This window comes from Chionomys nivalis, chromosome 2 (assembly GCF_950005125.1).
Source record: "Chionomys nivalis chromosome 2, mChiNiv1.1, whole genome shotgun sequence".
Lineage (NCBI taxonomy): Eukaryota > Metazoa > Chordata > Mammalia > Rodentia > Cricetidae > Chionomys > Chionomys nivalis.
Genome location: NC_080087.1, coordinates 111,152,266 through 111,176,872, shown reverse-complemented (window position 1 = coordinate 111,176,872; position 24,607 = coordinate 111,152,266). Strand labels below are relative to the sequence as shown.

General features: G+C 41.1%; 1 protein-coding gene across 1 annotated transcript in view; it reads right to left on the bottom strand.

Moving 5' to 3' along the window:
- LOC130870222 (component of Sp100-rs-like) overlaps nucleotides 1-22,450 on the bottom strand; it is a 35,136-nt gene extending 12,686 nt beyond the window's left edge. The window contains exon 1 of the mRNA XM_057762839.1: nucleotides 22,380-22,450. Coding sequence (XP_057618822.1) covers nucleotides 22,380-22,435 — 56 coding nt within the window. The 5' untranslated portion in view covers nucleotides 22,436-22,450. The remainder of the gene's footprint in view (nucleotides 1-22,379) is intronic.
- Nucleotides 22,451-24,607: the final 2,157 nt, after the last annotated feature.

Genomic DNA, 24,607 nt, shown 5'->3' with positions numbered 1-24,607 from the left:
AGGGAAAGCCAACTAAAACTATGTGTGGAAGAACAGGTAAGCCAATAATTGCTAAACTAACACAAATTTAAATTAAAAAAAAAAGTTTGAGCAGAGCACCCTGTGTGGGTGAAAAAGGTCCTCCCAGAGACCATAGGTTATTAAACAAAAATCTCAGTGCCAATGGGCTACCTTCCTATGACTCATTAACCAGGGAGGCCTCTGAGACCTACAAAACAACACAGGCAATTGCCAATACCATTGTTTGCCCACAAGAACTAGATAATAAGATCTTACTGAAAACACCAAGAGCTTGGGTTACACGTCATAGAGAATCCAAACTGGACATGGGCCAGAAGCTTCCTTCCTGTTGGCTAACATTCACAGTTCAGGAAGGTGTTATGCAGGTTGTTGAGGGAGAATTGTCATCAGTGGTTAGCGGTAAACCCTGTATGCAACAATACTAGCCAGTCAGACTAGATGATCCCACTGTTTTGAAAGTAGAAAGTCTGTTATGAGAGTGCCCTAGTTCGTTTTCTATTGCTATGATAAATGTCATGACCAAAACCAATTAGAGAAGAAAAAGGGTGATTTTAGTTTGCACATCAGCTCACAATACATCATTGAGAAAAGTCAGAGTAAGAATTCCATCAGGGCAGGAGCTCCAGCAAGGCAGAAACCTGAAACAGAAACTATGGAAGAATGTTGCTTATTGGCTGGCTCTCTTTGCCTAATTGCTCTGTCAGCATTCTTTTTTTTTTTTTTTTTTCTTTTTTTCTGAAACAGGGTTTCCCTGTGTATCTCTGGCTGTTCTGGAACTCACTCTATAGACCAGGCTGGCCTTGAACTAAGGTCTGCCTGCCTCTGCCTCCCTGAGTGCTGAGATTAAAGATATGTGCCACCATGACTCAGCATTCTTATACAACCCAGGCCCACATGGTTAGGGGTTGCACTGCCCACTATGGGCTGGGTTCTTTTACATCAGTTAGCAAGCAATAAAATGACCTGTAGATGGAGACTGCTCTTTCATTTCCTGACTGCTCAGACTCAAATAATCACACAGAATGTATTTATTACAACACTGCTCAGTCAATAATTTAGGCATCTTATTAACTAACTCTTACATCTTAAATCAACCCATTTCTATCAATCTGTATATCACCACAAGGCTGTGACCTACTAGTATGATTATGATGTGTCCTTCTCCTTCCGCAGCTACATGGCATCTCCTTGACTCTGCCTATGTTCTCTCTATCTCTGTTCAGATTTCCCGCCTGGATTTGCTCTGCTAAGCCATTGGCTAAAACAGCTTTATTCATTAACCAATAAAAGCAACACATATGTAGAAAGACATCCCATATCATCTCCCCTTTTCTGTCTAATTAAAAAGGAAGGTTTTAACTTTAACATAGTAAAATTACATATAACAAAACAGGTATTGAGCAAGAATTACAGTTACAATATATATCTGTCTTCAAATCCATCAAAGACTCTAGAAGGATATAATATTACCTAAGTAAAAAGAAAGTGCATTGTAAGCAACTTCCAAAGTTCTAGAAATGACAGAGACATTTTGCTGCCTGGACAGTCACCCAAAGTTTTTCTATAATGTTGGTCATACATCTTCAGTCTATAGGCCCATAGTATCCAGCAGACTTTTCCATAAAGCAGGAAATTTGAAGATCTGTTCTGCCTTGTAATGACAAAGTTCATCAGTTGTTTTCTTCTGTGTCCTTCAGAATGTCTGACAGTTTCTTTTGTGAAATAGGAACCCTGAAGGACCATCCCATCTTTTGGAAAGATCAACAGTCATTTTTCTGTGGGTCCTGCATGCCCAGTTCATACAGCATGCCATCAAGCAGTCCAAGCAAAAGTAGTTTCTTGCCCAAATGGCTAGCTTTGTCAAATTGAAGGCAAATTCCATAACAAGTTTCTTCAATGCCCATCAACATTTCTGAATTGGTGCTGCCAGAAGCAGACAAGTCTCACTGTCAAGAAAAGTCTAAATTCTTAAAACATTTTAAATGCCATCTTCTGAAGGTCTTTGAAAGGTTTGAAGAATATCTATCCATCTGAAATATATCTCTGTACATCTAGAAAACCTAACAACATGACTGCAGTTTGACTATTGTATTGTATTGTATCTGTATTTCTTAACTACGCACTACATTTATTTATTTATTTATTTATTTATTTATTTATTTATTTATTTATTTATTTTTGGATTTTAGAGACAGGGTTTCTCCGTAGCTTTTTTGGTTCCTGTCCTGGAACTAGCTCTTCTAGACCAGGCTGGCCTCGAACTCACAGAGATCTACCTGCCTCTGCCTCCCGAGTGCTGGGATTAAAGGCCTGCGCCACCACAGCCTGGCTCTACATACTACATTTTCAAATGGGCTGTACAAACACATTACCTTAAACTAGAGCAGAAATACATATACACAGTATAACAAAATCAATCTTTAATATGTATCAATAGACCAAGATCCATACCAATGAAAAGTGTTCATCTCTATATCATATCTTCCTTATTTTTGTATTTTTTTAGAAATTGACTATGACCATTAATCACTTATAATCAACCCTTTTAAGGTGAAAATAAACATTTATAAACAATCATTTGTGAATTTGGATGTAGATATATATATATATATATATATATATATATATATATATATATATGTTGGTTTAGCTTAGCAACCCCCAGAACAAATGTCTCTCTGCAGTCAAAAAATTCAAAGAAAATACAATAATATGCATAATTCAGACTCTGTATTTTCCATTTTTATGTGACTTATTTATTTTTTACTCCTTTAATCCATTACTGGGCCTACTCTTATATTTCTTATATTACTTTTACTGTCTCTTTAAAGATTTTGTTTTAATTTTTAAAACATTTACTTCTTTTTATAACTATATATACTCTTTTCTCTCTCTCTCAAGCCTGTGTACACTCATCTAACACTGTGACCCTTTTAGAGGTTTGTTATTTTTTTTTTTGTCTGAATATGTCTTTATTGCATATCCTGTAATCATTTTCTGACCAGGAGCATTTTGTTTTCGTTTCCATTTGTTTTGTTTTGTTTTTTTTTTAGAACTTGGAGTCTTTAATGCTCTACTTTCAGTCATGAATAGCAAAACAAGGAAATGAGGCCAGGCGGTGGTGGCGCACGCCTTTAATCCCAGCACTCGGGAGGCAGAGGCTGGTGGATCTTTGTGAGTTCGAAACCAGCCTGGTCTACAAAAGCTAGTTCCAGGACAGGCTCCAAAGCCACAGAGAAACCCTGTCTTGAAAAACAAAACAAGAAAGAAAGAAAGAAAGAAAGAAAGAAAGAAAGAAAGAAAGAAAGAAAGAAAGAAAGAAAGAAAGAAAACAAGGAAATGAAATCAGCTAGACATACTTAACAGACACCCACAGAACATTTTGCCCAATAAACCTAGAATAGACTTCCTTCCCAACTATATATGGAACATTCCTCAGGGTAGATGATAGGTAAGACTACAAGACAGCATGCTTGTTTTTTAAAGTTAAGTGGGGGTGTGGCTAGAACCAACTCTGCAGCCCTGCCTGTTTGCTCCACCCAGTCCAACATGGCATGTTCATCGCCACGGTGAGCCATGTCCACCGCCCCAGCTCCTGGGACACAGTGGTCTATGTTATCATTAAGCAATTTGTAACCTGCTGCTCACAGATGCCATTTAAGTGCTCAGTAACAGGACCAGCATAAACCAGGAAGCCAGCTTTTAAAGGAGCCACACAGTTTTTGATGCTAATGCTGAATCAGAAAGCCTTCTCTTAAAGGAATCATGCCTCTGCTTGCCTCTAGCAAACAGAGCCCACCCAAGAAAATGCTGCGACCAAGAGGCCATGTTTAACTCTGTTCTTTTGTGTTTAGAATTCCTTCCCAATACATTTCAAAGGATTAATTATATTCAAAAATAATTTTTAAAAACTTGTACCTCTGTCTATATAGGCATCAGTAGGTCTCATCCTTGATAGCATCCTATAGTCAAATTAATTTACTACTACTACTAATATATTATTATATATTTTGTATATTTATTATCTATTACTATAATAAACCAATAAAATTTCAAAAAAAAAAATAATTTCTTCCCAATCTCTCTCAGGTTATGTGCATGTGGTTCTTTTGTTTCCCAACCACTCAGACCCAAATAATCACACAGAAACTGTATTAATTACAACATTGCTCAGCTGATAGTTTAGGCATATTATTAACTAACTCTTACATCTTAAATTAACTCATTTCTATCAATCTGTGCGTCTCCACGAGGCTGTGGCCTACTGGTATGATACCAGTGAGTCCTTCTACTTGGGCAGCTACATGGCGTCTCCTTGACTCCTTGGCCTACTTTCTCTCTATGAGACCCCAAAGATCCACAAACCAGCAGGACTGAGGTAATCCCCCAGTTGAGGTCCCATCAGATAGCTCTGAACTCAGTTAAAATGACAGTGGAAGCTAACCAGCAGAAACGGTAACTGATCACTTTTGGATTAGACTTGATACCCACTCCATTGGTGGGAATTTACATCTGGTACTGTAGACTCAGCCCAAAGTCCATCGTGGGTGTGGTAGTTTGAATGTAATTGGCCCCCATGAGCTCACAGGGAATGGCACTATTAGGAAGTGTGGCCTTGTTGGAGAAAGTGTCTCACCGTGAGGGTGGGTTGTGAGGTTTCCTTTGCCAGAGCTACACTCACTGTGACACAGTTGCTTCCTTTTGCCTGAGGATGATGATGTAGGCCTCTCAGCTCCTTCTCCAGCGCCATGTCCGCCTGCGTGCTGCCATGTCTCGCCATGATGATAGTGAACTAAACCTCTAAACTGTGAACTAGAGCCCAATTAAATGTTTTCCTTTATAAGAGTTGCCATGGTGACGGTGTCTCTTCATAGCAAAAGACATCCTCAGATAGTGAGCTAATGAGATGGTTCAGTGGGTAAAGACATAACAACTTGAGTGTGATCCCTGGAACCCACATGGTAGAAGAGAACTGACCCCCACATTCACACCTCAGCCTATGTGTGCCCCCATCACCATAAATTAAAAAGAAAAAAAAAACTTTTTGTTTTGTTTTTTGTTTTGTTTGACAGGGTTTCTCTGTGTAGCTCTAGCTGTCATAGAATTTGCTCTGTAGAGCAAACTGGCCTAGAACTCAGAGACTCACCTACCTCTGCCTCCTAAGTGCTGGGATTAAAGGTGTGTGCTACCATGACCAGATTTTTTTTCTTTTTTTAAAAATATTTATTTATTTATTATGTATACAATATTCTGTCTGTATGCCTGAAGGCCAGAAGAGGGCGCCAGACCTCTTTACAGATGGTTGTGAGCCACCATGTGGTTGCTGGGAATTGAACTCAGGACCTTTGGAAGAGCAGGCAATGCTCTTAACCACTGAGCCATCTCTCCAGTCCCCCATGACCAGATTTTTAAAGTTTCTTTAAAGCTTGTGGTTGTTGAAGTCATCAGCCATGGTGGAGAAGCTATGACGATTGCTTTGATAAATGCATATGATGTGTTTGTCAAGTGAACTTCTAAATAACTGTTTTTGACCACAGAATAGTGCTTCTGTTAGTTTTGGCTGGAGAAACTTCCTTTTACAATGGTCAGTGTGACTGCAGAGACTTGTCATTGCTCTGCGTACTGAGAACAAACAACTGTTGGATACCATAAATGGGACATCTACAGCACCCCCTCCAATGCTCACAGAACATCTCTGGGGGAAAAGGCGGAACAAAATATGAGGTGGAAGAGTGGGAAGATGGAATATTGGCATGCTTATACTCTTAAATTCACAGCAGCTGGGCTGGAGAGATGGCTCAGAGGTTAAGAGCACTGCCTGCTCTTCCAAAGGTCCTGAGTTCAATTCCCAGCAATCACACGGTGACTCACAACCATCTGTAATGGGGTATGGTGCCCTCTTCTGGCCTTCAGGCATACACACAAGACAGAATATTGTATATGTAATAAATAAATAAATAAATGTTTAAAAATTCACAGCAGCTATGACTGCCTACACAAGATCTCCACAAGAAATCTCCACAAGATAAGGTCTTCAACATTCTGTCATGGAAGGGGGAGAACACACAATGGCCTGCCCTTCCTAGGATAAATCCATCATTAGTGTTTGAACTGGGGAGACATTTTCTTCACTGGTGTAGCCACTGATAAAGTGCATGTGCTCCTGTAAGCAACCCTAAAAACTGACTGAGGCACAAAAAGACATGAAAATAGAAAGGAGCTAGTTGGGAGGATAAAAGGGATGAGTGAGAGATGAGATATCATGAAATGTATGAAATCCTCTAGTATGTATTTAAAATGAAAAGAGGGCTGAGGAGATGGCTCAGTTGGTAAAATGCATCCAACACAAATATGCAAACCTGACTCTAATCCTCAAAACCTACACGTGGGGATGGAGAGAAGGCCTAGAGGTAAGAATGCTTGCAGAGAAGTTGTGGTCAGCTCCTAGCATCCGCATGATGGCTCACAGCTGTCAGTAGCTGTTCATAGGGATCTGACACCTTTTCTGGACTTCAAAAACACCAGACACATATATGGTGTATGTACATACATGTAGAGAAAATATAAAATAAAATATATTTTTAAAAGATATGTATTTTTAAATGAAAAAGTTATAGCACAAAAAAAGAAGAAGAAGAAAAGATTGGCACTGGCATTAAAAAAAAAACTACAGCCGGGCAGTGGTGGCGCACGCCTTTAATCCCAGCACTCAGGAGGCAGAGGAAGGTGGATGTCTGGGAGTTCGAGGCCAGCCTGGTCTACAAGCGCTAGTTCCGGGACAGGCACCAAAGCTACAGAGAAACCCTGCCTCAAAAAACCAAAAAAAGAAAGAAAGAAAGAAAGAAAGAAAGAAAGAAAGAAAGAAAGAAAGAAAGAAAGACTACAGCTAGGCAGTGGTGACACACACTTTTAATCCCAGCACTCGGGAGGCAGAGACAGGCTGATCTCTGTGAGTCTGGGGCCAGCCAGGTCTACAAAGCAAGTTCCATGACAGCAAGGGCTGTTGCACAGAGAAACCCTGCCTCGGAAGAAAGAAAGAAAGAAAGAAAGAAAGAAAGAAAGAAAGAAAGAAAGAAAGAAAGAAAGAAAGAAAGAAGGAAGGAAGGAAGGAAGGAAGGAAGGAAGGAAGGAAGGAAGGAAGGAAGGAAAGAAAAGGAGGGGGAGGAGGAGGAGGGAGGGAGGGAGGGAGGGAGGGAGGGAGGGAGGGAGGGAGGGAGGGAGGGAGGGAGAGAAGTCAGACACATACACAAACAGCAGTGTTCACCTGTAATCCCAGCACTAGGGAGGCAAAAAACGGGAAGCTGTGGGACTTGCTGCACCACCAGTCGAGCCAAATCAGCAAGCTCCAAATGCAGCAAAACCCAGTCTCAAAAACTAAGGTGGAGAATGATTGAGGAATACACCTGATAGTGACTTCTTATGTGCACAAATGAATACACGAATGCATAGTGCACACACGTGCACGCATACACAAGATAGACACTGTTAAGAGAGTGAAAAGAAAGCTAGGCATTTTGGATCTTGTGTATAATCCAAAAACAATGGTTTTCCCAGTCAGGAACTCTCCCAGCATCCAGGTATGGTGAATAGGGAAGCAACATACACAGTGCCAATCCAGGGTCTGTCTGACCCAGGGAGCCAGCAGGTGCAGCAGGAAAGAGCAAGACCATGCTGCTCTCTGGCCCTGAGTAAATCTGAGTAAATTAAGTCAGGCCCATCGGGTATGGAGAAATGTGGGGAGGCTCCATGGAGGAGCTTCAAGTGTGGAAGCATAATGATCCAGAGAGAATGGCTGTGGATTATAGAGGGCTAATTACGTCAGGACCACCTATCCATGCTTTGCACCCAATATTGACCTCTGAAGAAAGCAATTATAAATGGATGTATTAGATCTTGCTTATGTTCAACTTTAGTATCTTCTTAATTGTAAATCTCCGGGATCACCTGACGCTTGCTTATAACAAATGACAGCAGACTCTTAGACTGTGTCACCAAGGTTATCTTTGTTATAGGATGGTGACTCGGTATTGCCTTGTCCTGCTCATCCTCTGGTAGAGGTTTTGTTATGTAGATGATGTAATGCTAGCCTCTGAGTGTTTTGAAGATGTAGCAAGTCATTAGAGAGACATACAGATGCATCAAAGGGAACAGGGATGGGATATCTGTCAGCACAAGGTGCAAGGCCCAGGCACAGTTGTAAAAGTCTTCCAATGTTTCGGTCTGGTAAGATGTATATGATACCTGACAGTGTTACTGACAAAAATTCTACAATACACTGTGCTGATGAATATAAATAAACTACAGACATCCTGGGGACTCTTGGGATACTAGCAGATTTGCATATCCCATCTTGCCCAAGCTGCCCATCCTCTGTATAACTTGATAAAGAAGAGTAAGTGTGCCGGGCGGTGGTGGTGCACACCTTTAATTCCAGCACTCGGGAGGGGAGGCAGAGGCAGGCAGATCTCTGTGAGTTCGAGGCCAGCCTGGTCTACAAGAGCTAGTTCCAGGACAGAAACCAAAAAGCTACGGAGAAACCCTGTCTTGAAAATAAAAAAAAAAAAAAAAAAAGAGTAAGTGTAATATAGTGTAATATAGGATCAGGACAGAAAGGCTCAAGAGACTTTGGAGCAGGACAAGATCCTTATAGGACAGTGTTAAAGAGCTGTGTGTCCCATTAACCCAGTGTCCCTTGCTGTTGGGAGTCACCAGGAATTCAGAAGGCTAGAGCTAGGGCCAATGGCAAAAGCAGCCTGAGCAGATGGTTCTAACTGTAATTTTTACTTGATAACTGTTTTGTTATATGTAATTTTGCTATGTTAAAGTGAATGCCTTTCCTTTTTGTTTAAACAGAAAAAGGGGAAATGATGGAGGAAGGTCATTTGTCAATAAACAAACTGCCTTGGCCCACTTGATAGGCCATCCCTTAGGTGGGTGGAGTAGACAGAATAGAATGCTGGGAGGAAGAGGAAGTGAGCTCAGATGCAGGGCAGCTCCTCTCAGAGACAGACGCCATGCTTTCCTCTCCAGAGCAGACGCGATAAAACTCCAACCCAGGATGGACGTAGGCTAGAATCTTCCCGGTAAGCGCACCTTGGGTGCTACACATATGAACAGAAATGGGTCAAGCAGTGTTTAAAAGAATACAGTTTATGTGTTGTTATTTCGGGGCATAAGCTAGCTAGGCAGCCATGAGCCGGGCTGTGGGAAGAGGCCCACAGCTCATACTACAGATGGCGCCCAGACATGGGGCACTGAATCTACAGAAAGCCTGAGAAAGCTTGGGAAAGAATAGAGTAAAGCATGTTTTCTTGGTAGCAACAATTTCTCGGGTCTGCTCTGCCTGCTAGAGGCAAGCAAGCACTCTCATCTAAGAGAGGCTTCCTGACTCAGCTTCAGCTGCAAAACCCTGCAGCTCATCAAGAGGTCCTGCCACAAAACACTTAAATGGTATTGATAAAAGCTGACTGAATGCTTGTTTGTTTTCGGCCGTAGCAAAAAAAAAAAGTTGTGCTGTTTTAAAATGCTGGCATTCTGGTCCATCCTGCCAGGGCAAACTCTGACTGTTTGAGGCAGGAGGGCCCACTACAGAGAGAGGACTTGATTGTTGTCTGTGGACATAATGCTGCAGTTTGCTTGTTGGCAAAGACCTTGAAACGCCACAGAGTTGTGGTGACAAACATGGCTACAGCTGGTATCTCCACCATGAGGCTGGAAAGCTAAGGAATGGCTGGATCCAGCTGTCAAAGCCACGGCTTTCATCCTACTGATATTGCTTGGTAAATTAAAGACTCATGTGGTCAGAAAAAAAAGAGATATACAGTAAAGAGAGATTCAAAGACAAAGAAAACTTTAAATGATTTACTGTGTGTTTAAAAATATATACAGGCTGAAAATTAAAGTTCTTAAAAGTAAAATAAGGAAGAAAGAGAGTAGTTGGGTGTGGTAGTACACACCTTTAATCCCAACACTTGGGAGGCAGAGAGAAATTTACCTCTGTGACTTCAAGGTGTGGTAGCACACGCCTTTAATCCCAATGCCTGGAAGGCAGAGACAGAAGGATCTCTGAGAGTTCAAGGACAGTCTGGTCTACAGAGTTATTCCAGGACAAATATATACAGAGAATATAAAACAAAAGTAAAAGTAAACAAAATAGAGTTAAAATAAAGCTGCACAAAGATGGAAAATACACAGAGAATCTTGATACTGTATGCTATTATGCTCTCTTTGAATTGTTTCAATGCTGAGGAAGGAGCAACAGATGCTAAAAGATATTTGTTTATAAATGCTGCTGAACTAATCCAAGATAGATATTTTCAAAATACCTTGACTTCAGAATTTGGATCTAAAGATATAATACTTTGGAAAAGAGTTTCTTCTTTTGTTTTCACAGAGGATGAGACTCTTTGGATTCCTTCTATTTCAATATGGCATGATAGACCACGCCCTCCTGAAGGGTTGCTTGAACACCTTCAAAAAATTACTTTGCTCAACTGCCAACTGAGATGAACCTAGCAGACAGGTTATCCCATAAAAAATGCGAATAACAGCACCCCCATTCAGCAGGAAGCAGTTTGGAGAGAAATAACTACGTCCATATTCCCAAGTATTGTTTATAAATGTTCTTTTACATTTAAAGGGGGAGATGATATAGGTATGAATAATTTGCATGGATATGGATTTTGCTTTAGTGATTTAAATTTAAGGTCAATTTTATTATATGTATATGTATTTCTAACCTTGATTAATGTATTGTGATTGTGTAGTTCATTTAAAAATGTAATGTATATAGGTTGCTAATGGATAATTATCAATAATAGTCAAGTTTGTAGTCATGTTATTTAGATTTTCTAGATGTGCATAGATATATTTTAGATAGGCATTCTTCATATCTTTCAAAGATTATAGAATATGGCATTTAAAATATTTTAATAACTTAGGGTTTTTCATGACAATGAGACACGTCTGCTCCTGGCAACACCAATCTACTTCAAGAAGAAAGAAGATGGGCATCGAAGAGGCACCTTATGGAGTTTGATAGCCATTTGGGCAAGAAACTGCTCTTGCCTGGACTATTGTCTAAACTGGACACAGAGAACCCACAGAGAGAGAGGACTGCTGAACTTGCCTAAAGGTGAGATGATCTTTCGGGGTTCCTGATTCATGAAGGAGTCTGCGAGACATTCTGCAGGACACAGCAGATAGTGACTGAACTGCCTTTGAAATTTCCTGCTTCATGGAAATGTCTCTGGATACTATGGACCTTTAGGCCGAAGATGGATGCCCCAACGGTACAGAGGAACTTTGGGTGACTGTCCAGGCAGCGAGATGTCTCTGTGATTTCTAGAGTTTTGTAAGTTGCTTATTTCTTGTTTGCTTAGGTAATATTGTATCTTTCTGGAGTCTTTGATGGAGTTGAAGAATAGTTATTTATAGTTATAGTTTTCCTTTGTTATAAAAGATAAAGTAGATGTAAATATTGTAACTGTAATTTTTACTTGATAACTGTTTTGTTATATGTAATTTTGCTATGTTAAAGTGAATGCCTTTCCTTTTTGTTTAAACAGAAAAAGGGGAAATGATGGAGGAAGGTCATTTGTCAATAAACAAACTGCCTTGGCCCACTTGATAGGCCATCCCTTAGGTGGGTGGAGTAGACAGAATAGAATGCTGGGAGGAAGAGGAAGTGAGCTCAGATGCAGGGCAGCTCCTCTCAGAGACAGACGCCATGCTTTCCTCTCCAGAGCAGACGCGATAAAACTCCAACCCAGGATGGACGTAGGCTAGAATCTTCCTGGTAAGCGCACCTTGGGTGCTACACATATGAACAGAAATGGGTCAAGCAGTGTTTAAAAGAATACAGTTTATGTGTTGTTATTTCGGGGCATAAGCTAGCTAGGCAGCCATGAGCCGGGCTGTGGGAAGAGGCCCACAGCTCATACTACAGGATAGCCCCTCTGTAAGCTATAAATATGTTTTCTTTTATCATTGGTTAATAAAGAAGCTGATTTGGTCAATAGCCAGGCAGGAAATCCAAGCAGAGACACAAGGAGAAAGAAAGCGAAGTCAGAGAGACGCCAGGAAAATAAGATGTGAGGTGACAAGCCACGAGCCTCATGGTAAAATACAGAATAACAGAAATGGGTTAAGTTGTAAGAGCTAGTTAGTTAATAATAAGTCTGAGCTAATGGGCCAAACAGTTTGTAATTAATATTCAGCCCCTGAGTGGGTATTTTAAAAGCAGCTGCGGGATTAGAAACCTCCAGCTACAGTCTTCTAAATAGATCACTGTTGTCAGCTTCAATTCATAACTACGGATGAAGCTCCAGAGAGCAAGTGAGTGTCACTGTGGCATGGTGGCCTGTTGCTTAGCCACAGATAGACATCTGTAGTCACCCCCTCCAATGCTTAGGGATCATAGAAAGAAGGGAATGGAAAGAATGTAATAGAAGAGCTAAGGAAGGGGTGGAATGTTGTGCAACCGTTTCCTAGGAGATTGAAACATTCTATCCTGCAGGGAAACTCCTTAAGCAAGAAGGTAAATAACTTCAGAAAATCCCTGAAACTCATCAGATTCACTCAGCCCCTTCTGCTAGAGTCGTCAATAAAAACTGAGAGTCCTGCTGGGAGGAAGTGAAGCTGAGCTGTAAAGAAGACTCTCGGAATATAAAGGCAGCAAAGGACTGATGCTGACATCAGACAGCTTCTTGGAAGAAACAGAAACAAGCTGAGCTGCCTGGAAAAGGTTTAGACCAACTGAGGCCCCAGAAAAGGACAGTCTCCAACATTTTGAGCAGCCTGCAGGTTCCCAGCTTTGTGAGCTGCTGGCTTTGTTAGGGTATGGTTTGGTGATACAGTTATCTTTGAGGCATTTCTGCTCCTGCACCTTACCCCTCACCCGTGTTCCCATAAGTGACCCCAATAAAACTCATTGGTTCACCAAGTTGGACTTTGGTGGTATCCATACACTTTGGTCGGACATGGATTCTGTGATGGTGAACATTGTGTTCAGAGGATAAATTTACAGTGCTAGGCTTGTAAAAGCCAAATTGTTTTTAGCTTGTATAAGCCATGAGGAAGTTGCTTCTATCTTGAATGTACTCTGTCAGCTGGCAGGGAATGGGAGATTTCCTGGGGTAATTGAGCTATTCTTTTTGTTTCATCTTTGGAGACAGGGTTTCTCCGTATAGCCCTGACTTTCCTGGAACTCACTGTGTAGAGCAGGTTGGCCTTGAACTCAGATATCCAGCCCGAGTGCTGGGATTAAAGGCCTGTGCCATCACCACCTGGCTTGCTGAAAAATATTTCACTGCCTCAGCTATTCCTACAAGGTAATGGGTCACAAGATTAAACAGGCTGACTGCTAAATTCAAATTCTGCATGAAACACTTGCTTGGGTGACTGAAATACTTCCCGGGCATCTGTTACAAAATCAAGCCTTGCCCAGACCCAGTCAGGATATGAGTTGATTTGACTCCCCAAAATTACAACTTTAGGGTTTTTGCCTTTATGATCCTGGAACTAATAATAACCAGGGCCTCATTCTGATTTAATCCAGGCCAGTTTCTTTCTTTCTTTATTTCTTTATTTCTTTCTTCTCTTTTCTTTTTTTTGGTTTTATGAGAAAGGGTTTCTCTGTGTAACAGTCCTAGCTGTACTAGAGCTCAATCCTGTAGACCAGGCTGGCCTCAAACTCAGAGATCTGTCTGCCTCTGCCTCCCGAGTGCTGGGATTAAAGGCGTGCATGACCACCACCTGGCTCTGGCCAGTTTCTCTTTTTGTTTGTTTGGTTTTCGGTTTTGGTTTTTGGTTTTTTGGTTTTTGGCTTTTGGTTTTTCTTTTGTGCTTCCACATCCACTTTATTTTACAGATTACACAAATTCCCTCTCATTTATGAGGTTTAAATGTCTAGAACAAAGCCAAATGTTCTTTCACTGAGCTACACCTATCCCTTTAGAGATGATGAGCTCCAAACCAAATGTTTAAATAGAAGATGAAAGAAGAATACAGCAATTCCCCGGGAGCTAGATTATTCTCTGAACAAATGGGTCGGGTCTCTTCCCGGCCCACCCATCACTGGTCCCTTGTCTTCCCTTTCCCGATTTTATTCTCATTGTAATTTCACACCCTGTCACCCCGACCTTGGGCCTTACCAGCTTACTGCTCAGAATTCTACTTCATTCTGTCACTCCTTTCTCCTGGGGAAGCCTTTACCACACCCCTGTAAAATCTTTCGCTGGCTGTCCCAAAATAAAACTTCATCCGCTGACTTTAAAATCATACATTGTGAGTTGCCTCTGTTGAACTTAATTGAACTGGTTCCCAACATTTTCCAAAGCAGGTTCGAGACAGAGACCTCTGTGGGAGCAAACTGACTAAAGCCAGTGACCTCCGTGGGAGCAGGACCTCTACGGGAGTAGGCCCGTACCAACCACCTCTGAAGGACCAGACCCGAGGCAGCAACCTCCATGGGAACAGGCCTAAGCAAGCTACCTCTGTGGGATAAGGCCCAAGTAACCTCCAAGTTTGCAAAGCAACCTCTGGGAATATCGAGCAACCTCTGGGAATGCCAAGTGGCCACCGAGGTAACTGGAACCATGGCCAGACTCCACCATGAGGAGCAACCATCTGAGTCTTGGATCCACTGGTATTTGGATGAGTGATCACCAGAGACAAGGCCCCAACTACACCAATCAGAGGTAAAGATGGTTAGACAAAGTAAGAACATACTCAACACCACAAAGAGCAACATGATATCAATGAAAACTAGTGGCTCTAAAACAGCAAAAATTGAACACCCCAATAAAGATGAAGCAGAAGAAAATGACCTAAAAAATAACTTTAGGAGAATGTTAGAGGCCCTTAAAGAGGAAATGAAAAATTCTCTCAAAGAAATGGAGAAAAAGGCAAACAAAAAAGTGGAAGAAATTAACAGATCCCTTAAAAAAAAACCAAGAAAAGGCAAACAAATTAAACAATTAAAGACTTGAAAACCAAACTAGAGACGATAAAGAAAACACAAACGAAGGAATTCTGAAAACAGAAAATATGAGAAAATGATGAGAAACCACAAATGCAAGCATAAACAGCAGAATACAAAAGACAGAAAAGAGAATCTCAAGTATTGAAGATACGATAGAGGAAATAGACTCATCAATCAAAGAAAATGTTAAATCTAACAAAACCTTAACACAAAATATCCAGGAAATATGGGACACCATGAAAAGACCAAACCTAAGAATAATAGGGATAGAAGAAGGAGAAGAAATTCAACTCAAAAACACAGAAAATATATTCATAGAAGAAAATCATAGAAGAAAACTTTCCCAACCTAAAGAAAGAAATACATATGAAGATACATGAAGCTTACAGAATACCAAATAGACTAAACAAAAAAAGGTCCTCTCACCATATAATAATCATAAAATCAAAACACTAAAAATATAGAATAAAGAATATTAAGAGCAAAAGAAAAAGGGAAAGGAACATATAAAGGTAGACCTATCCGAATTACACCTGACTTCTCAATGGAAACAATGAAAGCCAGAAGGTCTTGGGAAAGCCTTACACAGACATTAAAGAGACCACGGATGCCAGCTCAGACTACTACACCCAAAAAAATCTTGAATCTCCATAGATGGAGAAAACAATATATTCCATGACAGAACCAGATTTAATCAATACCTAGCCACAAACCCAGACCTACATAAAGTACTAGAAGGAAAACTCCAACCCAAGGAATTTTGCTACATCCACAAAAACACAGACAATAGATGGTCACACAGCAACAAATCCCAAAGAAGGGGGAAACACACACAATAACATCACTGACAATGAAAGCTAAAATAACAGGAACTAGCAATCACTGGTCAATAATATTTCTTAATACAAATGGATTCAACTCACCTATAAAAAGACACAGGCTAAAAGATTGGATATGAAAACAGAATCCATCCTTCTGCCGCATACAAGAAACACACCTTACCCTCAAAGACAGACATCACATTGGAGTAAAGGTTTGGGAAAAAATTTTTCAGTCAAATGGACCTAAGAAACAGTCTGGTGTAGTATCCTAATATCTAACAAAACAGACTTCAAATTAAAATCAATCAAAAGAGACAAAGAAGGACATTTCATACTAGTCATAGCAAAAATCCATCAAGAGGAAACCTCAATATTGAATACCAAATACAAGGGCACCCTCATATGTAAAAGAAACACTACTGAAGCTTAAATCACACATTACATCCCACACACTAATCGTGGGAGATTTCAACACCCATTCTCACCACTGGACAGGTCTGTCAGACAAAAAAATCAACAGAGAAATAAGTCCATTTGAGTCATAACATAACATCTGTTATGACTCAAATTGACTTAACAGACATCTATAGAACATTCCATCCAAACATAAAGAAATATATCTTCTTCTCAGCACTTGATGGAACCCTCTCTAAAATTGACCACATACTAGGTAACAAAGCAAACCTCAACAGATATGAAAAAAGAATTGGAATAACCCTATGTATCTTATTGGATCACCATGACTTAAAACTAGAATTCAATAGCAATACTAATTTCAGAAAGCCCACAAACACATAGAAATCAAACAAAGCTCACCTGAATCACCAATGGTTCAAGGAAGAAATAAATGAAGAAATTAAAGACTTTCTAAAATTCAATGAAAATGACCACACAACAAACCCAATTTATGGGACACAATGAATGCAGTGTTAAGAGAAAAGTTCATAGCACTAGATGTCTAAATAAAGAAGCTGGAAAAATCCCACACTAGTAAGTTAACAGAACACTTGAAAACTCTAGAACAATAAGAAGCAAACTTACCCAGGAAGACTAGATGTCAAGAAATAATCAAATTGAGAGCTAAAATCAACAAAATAGAAACAAAAAAAAATACAAAAAATCAATGAGAAAAAAGAGTTGATTCTTCAATAAAATCAATAAAATAGACAAACCTTTATCCAATTTAAGAAAAAGGTAGAGAGAGACTATCCAAATTAACAAAATCAGAAACAAAAGGGGAGACATAACAACAGACACAAAGGAAATCCAGAGAATTATCAAGTCATACTTCAAAAACCTATACTCCACTAAATTGGAAAACTTAAAGGAAATGAACAGTTTTCTGGATAAATATCACTTACCAAAATTGAATAAAGACCAGATAAGCAAATTGAATAGACCTATAGCTGCTAAAGAAATAGAAATAATCATCAAAAGTCTCCCAACCCCCCCCCCAAAAAAAAGCTCAGGACCACATGGTTTCAGCTCAGAATTCTATAATATTTTCAAAGAAGAACTAATACCAGCACTCCTCAAATTGTTCCACACAATAGAAACAGGAGGAACATTGCCAAACCCATTTGACAAGACTACAATTAGGCTGATACTCAAACCACACTAAGACATTACTTAGAAAGAGAATTACAAACCAATCTCACTCATGAACATTGATGTAAAAATTCTCAGTAAAATACTGGCAAACGAAATCCAAGAACACATAAGAAAAATCATCCACCATGACCAAGTAGGCTTCATCCCAGAGATGCAGGGATGGTTCAACATATGAAAATCTATCAATGTAATTCACCATATAAACAAACTGGGAAAAAAAAAGTCATCTCATTAGATCCTGAAAAGGGTCCAACGAAAATACAACATCCCTTCATGATAATTCATGATAAGGGTCTTGGAGAGAGCAGGGATACAAAGAACATACCTAAACATAATTTAGGCAATATACAGCAAGCCAACAGCCAACATCAAACTAAATAGAGAGAAACTCACAGCAATCCCACTCAAATCAGGAACAAGACAAAGTTGTTCATTCTCTCCATATCTATTCAATATAGTTCTTGAGGTTCTAGCTAGAGCAATAAGACAACAAAAGGAAATCAAAGGGATACAAACTGGAAAAGGAGTCAAACTCACTATTTGCTGATGATATGATAGTTTGCATAAGCAACCCCAAAAATTCTACCAAGGAACTTCTACAACTCATAAACACTTTCAGTAATATAGCAGGATACAAGACTAACTCAAAAAAATATCAGTAGTCCTCCTGTATACAGATGATAAATGGGTTGAGAAAGAAATCAGAGAAACATCACCCTTCACAATAGCCACAAATAACATAAAATATCTTGAAGTAACTGCCCAAACAAGTGGAAGGCCTGTATGACAAGAACTTTAAATCTTTGAGGAAAGAAATTGAAGAAGACACCAGAAAATAGAAAAATCTCTGATGCGTTTGGATAAAAATGGTAATTTTACCAAAAGCCATCTACAGATTCAATGCAATGCCCATCAAAATCCCAGTAAAATTCTTCACAGACCTTGAAAGAACAATACTCAGCTTCATATGGAAAATCAAAAAACCCAGGGTAGTGGAAACAATCCTGTACAATAAAGGAACTTATGCAGTCACAATCCCTGACTTCAAACTCTACTACAGAGCTACAGTTCACAGCCTGGTATTGGCAAAAGAACAGACAGGAAGACCAATGGAACTGAATCGAAGACCTGGATATCAGTCCACATACTTACAAACACCTGATTTCTGACAAAGAAGCAAAAAAATATAAAATAGAAAAAGAAAGTACATGGAATAAATGGTGCTGGCATAACTGAATATCAACATGTAGAAGAATGAAAATAGATCCATATCTATCACCATGCACAAAACTCAAATCCAAATGGACCAAAGACCTCAATATAAAACCAACCACACTGAACCACACAGAAAAGAAAGTGAGAAGTACACTTTAACTCATTGGCACAGGAAACCACTTTCTAAATATAATACTAGTAACACAGACACCGAGAGCAACAACTAATAAATGGGATCTTCTGAAACTGGGAAGTTTCTGTAAAGCAAAGGACATGGTCAATAAGACAAAATAACAGCATACAGAATGGGAAAAGATCTTCACCAACCCATCAGGCAGAGGTCTGATCTGCAAAATACACACACACAAAAAAAAAAAAATGAAGAAATTGGTCATCAAAAGAACAAATAAATCAATAAAACAAAATGGGGTACAGACCTAAACAGAGAACTCTCAACAGAGGAATCTAAAATGACTGAAAGACACTTAAGGAAATGCTCAACATCCTTAGCCATCAGAGAAAATGCAAATGAAAACAACTCTGAGATTCTATGTTATACCTATCAGAATGACCAAGATCAAAAATACTGATGACAACTTATGCTGGAGAGGTTGTGGGGTAGAGGGAACACTCCTACACTGCTGGTAGAAGTGCAAACTGGTACAGCTACTTTGGAAATAAGTATGGCAATTTCTCAGAAAATTAGGAAACAACCTATCTCAAGACCCAGCAATACTACTTTAGGGTATATACCCCAAGGATGCTCAATCATACCACAAGGACATGTGCGCAACTATGTTCATAGCAGCATTATTTGTCATAGCCAGAACCTGGAAACAACCTAAATGTTGTCTCGAAGAATGTATATTGAAGATGTGATACATTTACACAATAGAGTACTACACAGTAGTAAAAAGTAATGACATCTTAAAATTTGCAGGCAAATGGATGAATCTAGAAAACATCATATTGAGTGAGGTAACCCAGACCCAGAAAGAGAAATGTAATATGTACTCACTCATAAGTGTTTTTTAGATATAAAGCAAAGGAAGACCAATCTACAATTCACAACCCAGAGAACCTAGACAACAAAGAGGACCCTAAGAGAGATATACATGGATCTAATCTACATGGGAAGTAGAAAAAGACAAGACCTCTTGAGTAAATTGGGAGCATGGGGACCATGGAAGAAGATAGGAGGGGACGGGGGAGGAAGGGAGGGGAGCAGAGAAAAATATATAGCTCAATAATATCAATAAATAAAAGAACTCTCTTTACTAAAACGAAAACTTGAGTCAAACTGGTGAATCTCTGAATGGCTGCTGACCCGGGACAGGTTCCCTATCTGATGACATGTTGTACGTCCCCAGGAAATGTTTTGTCACACAAAAGCCGCACTTCAGGATCAAGAATCACAAATAATAGCTGCTGAGGGAGGTTGACTGAATCTTCTCCGGGGACTAGCCTCCCGGTAGGTCATCTGATCCCAAGTGGTCAGCGCTAAACACGTAGACACGGGAGCAACACTGAGTGGACTCAGCAGGCCGTGTGTGTGTGTGTGTGTACATAATATACATACCTACATACATGTAAAGGGCTCTATAGACTGGAACATGGCAAACATGGCTCCGGCAGGACTTGCCCTTCCCCCTTCCTGCCTTCTTACTAAACCATAGACTACATTCCTGAAGCTAGCCACCAAGATCTATTCCCTTACTTGACTACTCTTCCTCCTGAGGCTGACCACCAAGTCTAGCTATCAAAGTATTAAACTCCAGCAATCAAAAGCTTCCTTTCGGCTACCCTAATTTACATGCCCAATCAAAACAAATCAATCTATCATAGCACAGGGTTTTCTCTTTTCCCTTTATAAACCATTTGCCTATGGACCACATCTCTCTCCTCTCAATCCAGAGGCAGTCCTTTGTCCCTTGGGGCAAATATCCCTTCCCATCTCCCTTGCCTCTTCTCCCCTCTCCTTTGTCTCTTATTCCTTGCTCTTTGTCCCTCTGGGGAAAATCTCCTTTGTGCTGAAAGCTTGGTCTTGTTGTATCCTGTTCCAATTTTGGTCCTTTTAAGGTAGATAGATAGATAGATGATAGATAGATAGATAGATAGATAGATAGATAGATAGATAGATAGATAGATAGATAGATAGACAGAGACAGATGATAGATATATTCGGATGTATGTGTAACAATAATAATGAAAGAGGAAGAGGCCAATACTTTGCAAAGGAGTAAGAGGAACAGGAGAGAGGGAAGAATAGAAATGACGTAAATACTTACATAAGAAACTCAATAACACTAAAAATTACTTTTAGTCATAACCTCACTGCTGTAAATGTACCTGTGTCTGCAAATGTTTCTCTGGGCTTTGGCTTCCTTCTCTCCAATCCATCTCTTAGTCCCTATACCAGAACCCCACTGCCTTAATAACTGTAGGTTTGAAGTATGTTACAAACACTGGGGGCCGGGCAGTATGAGCTGTCCATCTTCATTCTTCTCCAGAATTGTTCTGCCCCATCAGGGACCCCTACGGTCCCATAAGACTCTGAGGGTCAGGGCTCCCATTTGTGTAGCAGAGACAAAAACGATTAGAAGTTAAAAGATAGGGTGAGAGGGGGTGTTGGAATTTCTATAGGTGTTGTGTTGAATCTGTAATCATTTGGGTAGGTAGTGTCGGCAGAGAAAGCATAGCTGGAGAAACGCCAAAAGTGGCCCAGTCAGAGCAAAGACTTGGCAGACATCTGACAGAAATCAGAAAAGTCTAGCTTTCTATTCTGCGGGGTTATAGTGTCTACAAAGAAGCAGTGCCCCCAAAATAATACTGGGTGTTGGCAAAGCAAGATTTCCGAGGTCCCCGCCCTCCCCCCTTGATTAGGCCACAACTGGGCGTGGGGGTGAGGTGAGAAGCCAGAAGTTGAGTGCACTTGAAACTTAACAGTTGAACAGAAAATGAAACAAGGAATTAAATTTGGGCCAAGAGAAGGAGCCCTTAGCTCTTCCCCTAAAAGAAAGAATTACTGGAGTCCTTTCCTGAACCCCAAAGGACAGTGGCTGTTACGAGTGACACTTTGAGTGTTCCCCCACCCCCATCCCGCCTGGTGTCACCGTCGCCGCAGGGGGAGGAGCACGGCAGGGCACTAACTGGAAATCAGCAGCGGTCCCCTGGGAGCAGATCCTCCCCTCCGGTACCTTTCCCTCCCTGGTGGCGCTGACCTCAGGCGGGGTAGCTCATTAGAAAAGACCTGGTTGGCAAATGGCTCCTGCCCTGACCTCCTTGCAGGGTACAGGACATGGCGGCCCAGAGTGTACCACTTCGTAATCCTTTAAGATGAACAACGAGAAAAAGATCTTTCGAGAGAATTCCCTACCACCAATGTTTCCCTGGGAGTTTCATCAGGAAAGAATAATAGACTCAGCCTAAGAGAGGAAGCTCGAAGTCAGCTCACCTTCAGAGGAACTCTGTCTCAAACCATCATCCCTTCTATCCGCCCGTTTGTTCATTTCCCCACAAAGCACCTCGCAGGCAGTCTAACAGCCCCTCCCCTCTCCTCCAATAGGTATCAAGGCCAGCACCCTAGCCACACATTAACCTGTCTGCTGTCTTACTATTTCATAGACTCAGTTAAGGAGTCCTCAGCCTCACTTCCCCTATGCTCTTCCGTGCTCTCCCTCCATCCTTTGCCGCCCCAGCAGCCTCCCAGTTCCTCCCCAGTTAGCCACCTTGGGTCTCTGGAATCCTCAGGGAACGCGGCAGCCTTCCTCCTGGCGAGAGTCATGGCAAGTACAGAGAACAGAACTTAGAAAGTTAGGACCTCCGGCTGGGTGGGGTTTAATAGGAGAGCGAGGAAAAACGTTTGTGAAATTTGCATTTGACCCATCGCTTCTTTCCCTGAATAACTTGAGGACCCACTTTCCCTCTCACGCGTTTCTGCAAGTCTATACTGCCCTCTCGTGGCATTACTGTGTTACTGCAAGTCTCCTATCGGATCATAAACATTTTTAGCTTTCTGATTTGGGGAGCTTTGGCGATATTTGCTTTACATATGGGATAGATATCTTGAAGAAGGGACACGTAGTCGTTATTTTTTGTTGCTGTGATTAAATACCATGAGCAAGGCAACTTATTAAAGAGTTTATTTGGGCTTTTATCTATCGTGACAGGGATTCATAGCAATCAGAGGCAGTCATGATACCAGAACAACAAAGTTCATACCTCTAACTGCAAGCAGGAAACAGAAAGAAGGGACTGGAAGTGGTATGTGGTTTTGAAACCTCAAAATCTACCTTCAGGGATGTACTTCCTCCTCAAGGTAGGCCGCATATAGTGCCCCACCCCACCCCACCTCCCCGCCAACAACACCTCTAAACTGGAGACCACACACTCAAACATGTAAGCCCATGGGGGAGGGATAGGAGCATTCTTATTCAAATCACCGCACCCAGAAATGACAGACTGCATAGAGATGCCCCAAAATATCTCCCCAGGAAATGATCCCGCATTTGGCCATCCATTTGGCCCCATCCAGAGAGTATTAAAATAAAATAATGGGCAAAAAAAAAAGTCTTTCATAAGCTTTAACTGCCCTCTCTTGACCCCTTCAGTCCTGCAGAGACTAAAAAGAAACAGGTGGAGGCATTGAGCAAGAAGGAAAAGCAGTCAGTCTGCATCCTTTGTGGGCCATGTGGTTATTAAAAGGAGTCCCTTCTTATTACTAAATGAATCTGGGAAAACTAGGGTGTTGCCAGGAATTTTAACCAGGTTTAGCGATGTTATGGTGACCTGCAGGGGGCACCCCTGCACAGAAGTGCTGAGCTGTGCTTTGCCTACAACTCTACATGTAAGGTTCTATCTGGCCAGACAGATGCCGAACCCTGAAGCAAGCCAAGCTGTGTGCTGGAGTTTTCAAGTAACCAGAAGCATGCCTCAACCTGCGAGGAGCAGGAAGTTCCTCGGTGAGCACCATAGTTCCTTAGTTCCCAGCACCCACATGATGGCTCATGAGCATCTATAACTCCAATTGGGGGGGAGGGTGGAAGGATGGAGAGGTGGAGGGTGGGGGGATTTTCTGATGCTTCTGGCTTCTCTGGGCAGTGCACACACATGGAGGCCAAACACGCATAAAATAAAAATAAATAAATCTTATTGAAGTTATTTTGTGTATTTGTGGTGTGAGTGTAGGTGTGCATGAGCTATGACACCCTGGTGTGTGGAGCTCAGTGAACACCTTTCAGGCGTCAGTTCTCACCTTCCGCTTTGCTGAAGCAGTCTCTTGTTTCTGCATGCATCAAGTGCTCGAGGCTAACTGGCCCTTGAGATTCTACAAGCTAGTTAGCCTTGAGCTTCTGGCTGATTGCCCCGTCTCTGTTTCCCATCTTGCATAGGAATGCTGGGATTACAGATGCAGGTCTCTGCACCAGCTTTGTGTGTGTGCTCTGGGAGCCAAACTCAGGCTACCAGTCAAATGCTTCTATCTACTGAGCCGTGTCCCTGGCTGCTTCCCAAACTTTTACAGTCAGATTCACATACTGATGTCTGTTTCTTGAGGAGCTCAAAACCAAGAGACCAGGGAGTGGAGTGGTGGCTTAGCAGGAAGGAGCACTTGTGACTCTGGCAAAGGGCCTGGGTTCAGTTCCCAGCACCCACACGGTGGCTCAGTAACTCCAAATGCAGAGACCACAACCCCCTTTCAGCCTCCAGAAACATGAAGCACACCAACATGCACACAAGGGTATTAGACACATACATAGAGGCAAACACTAATACATTCCAAAGAAAAAGGAATAAATCTTTAAAGAAAAAAATCCAAGGAACCCAGAAAAGGCAGGATGGCTGCGAAGCTTTAAGTCAGAGGCAGTGTTGGGCTAAGCGGGGAGGTCTTGCTTGCTTGTCCAGGCACTACCAAATCAATCGCTGGATTCTGGTTTTATTCATAAGTGAGTTTCCTGCC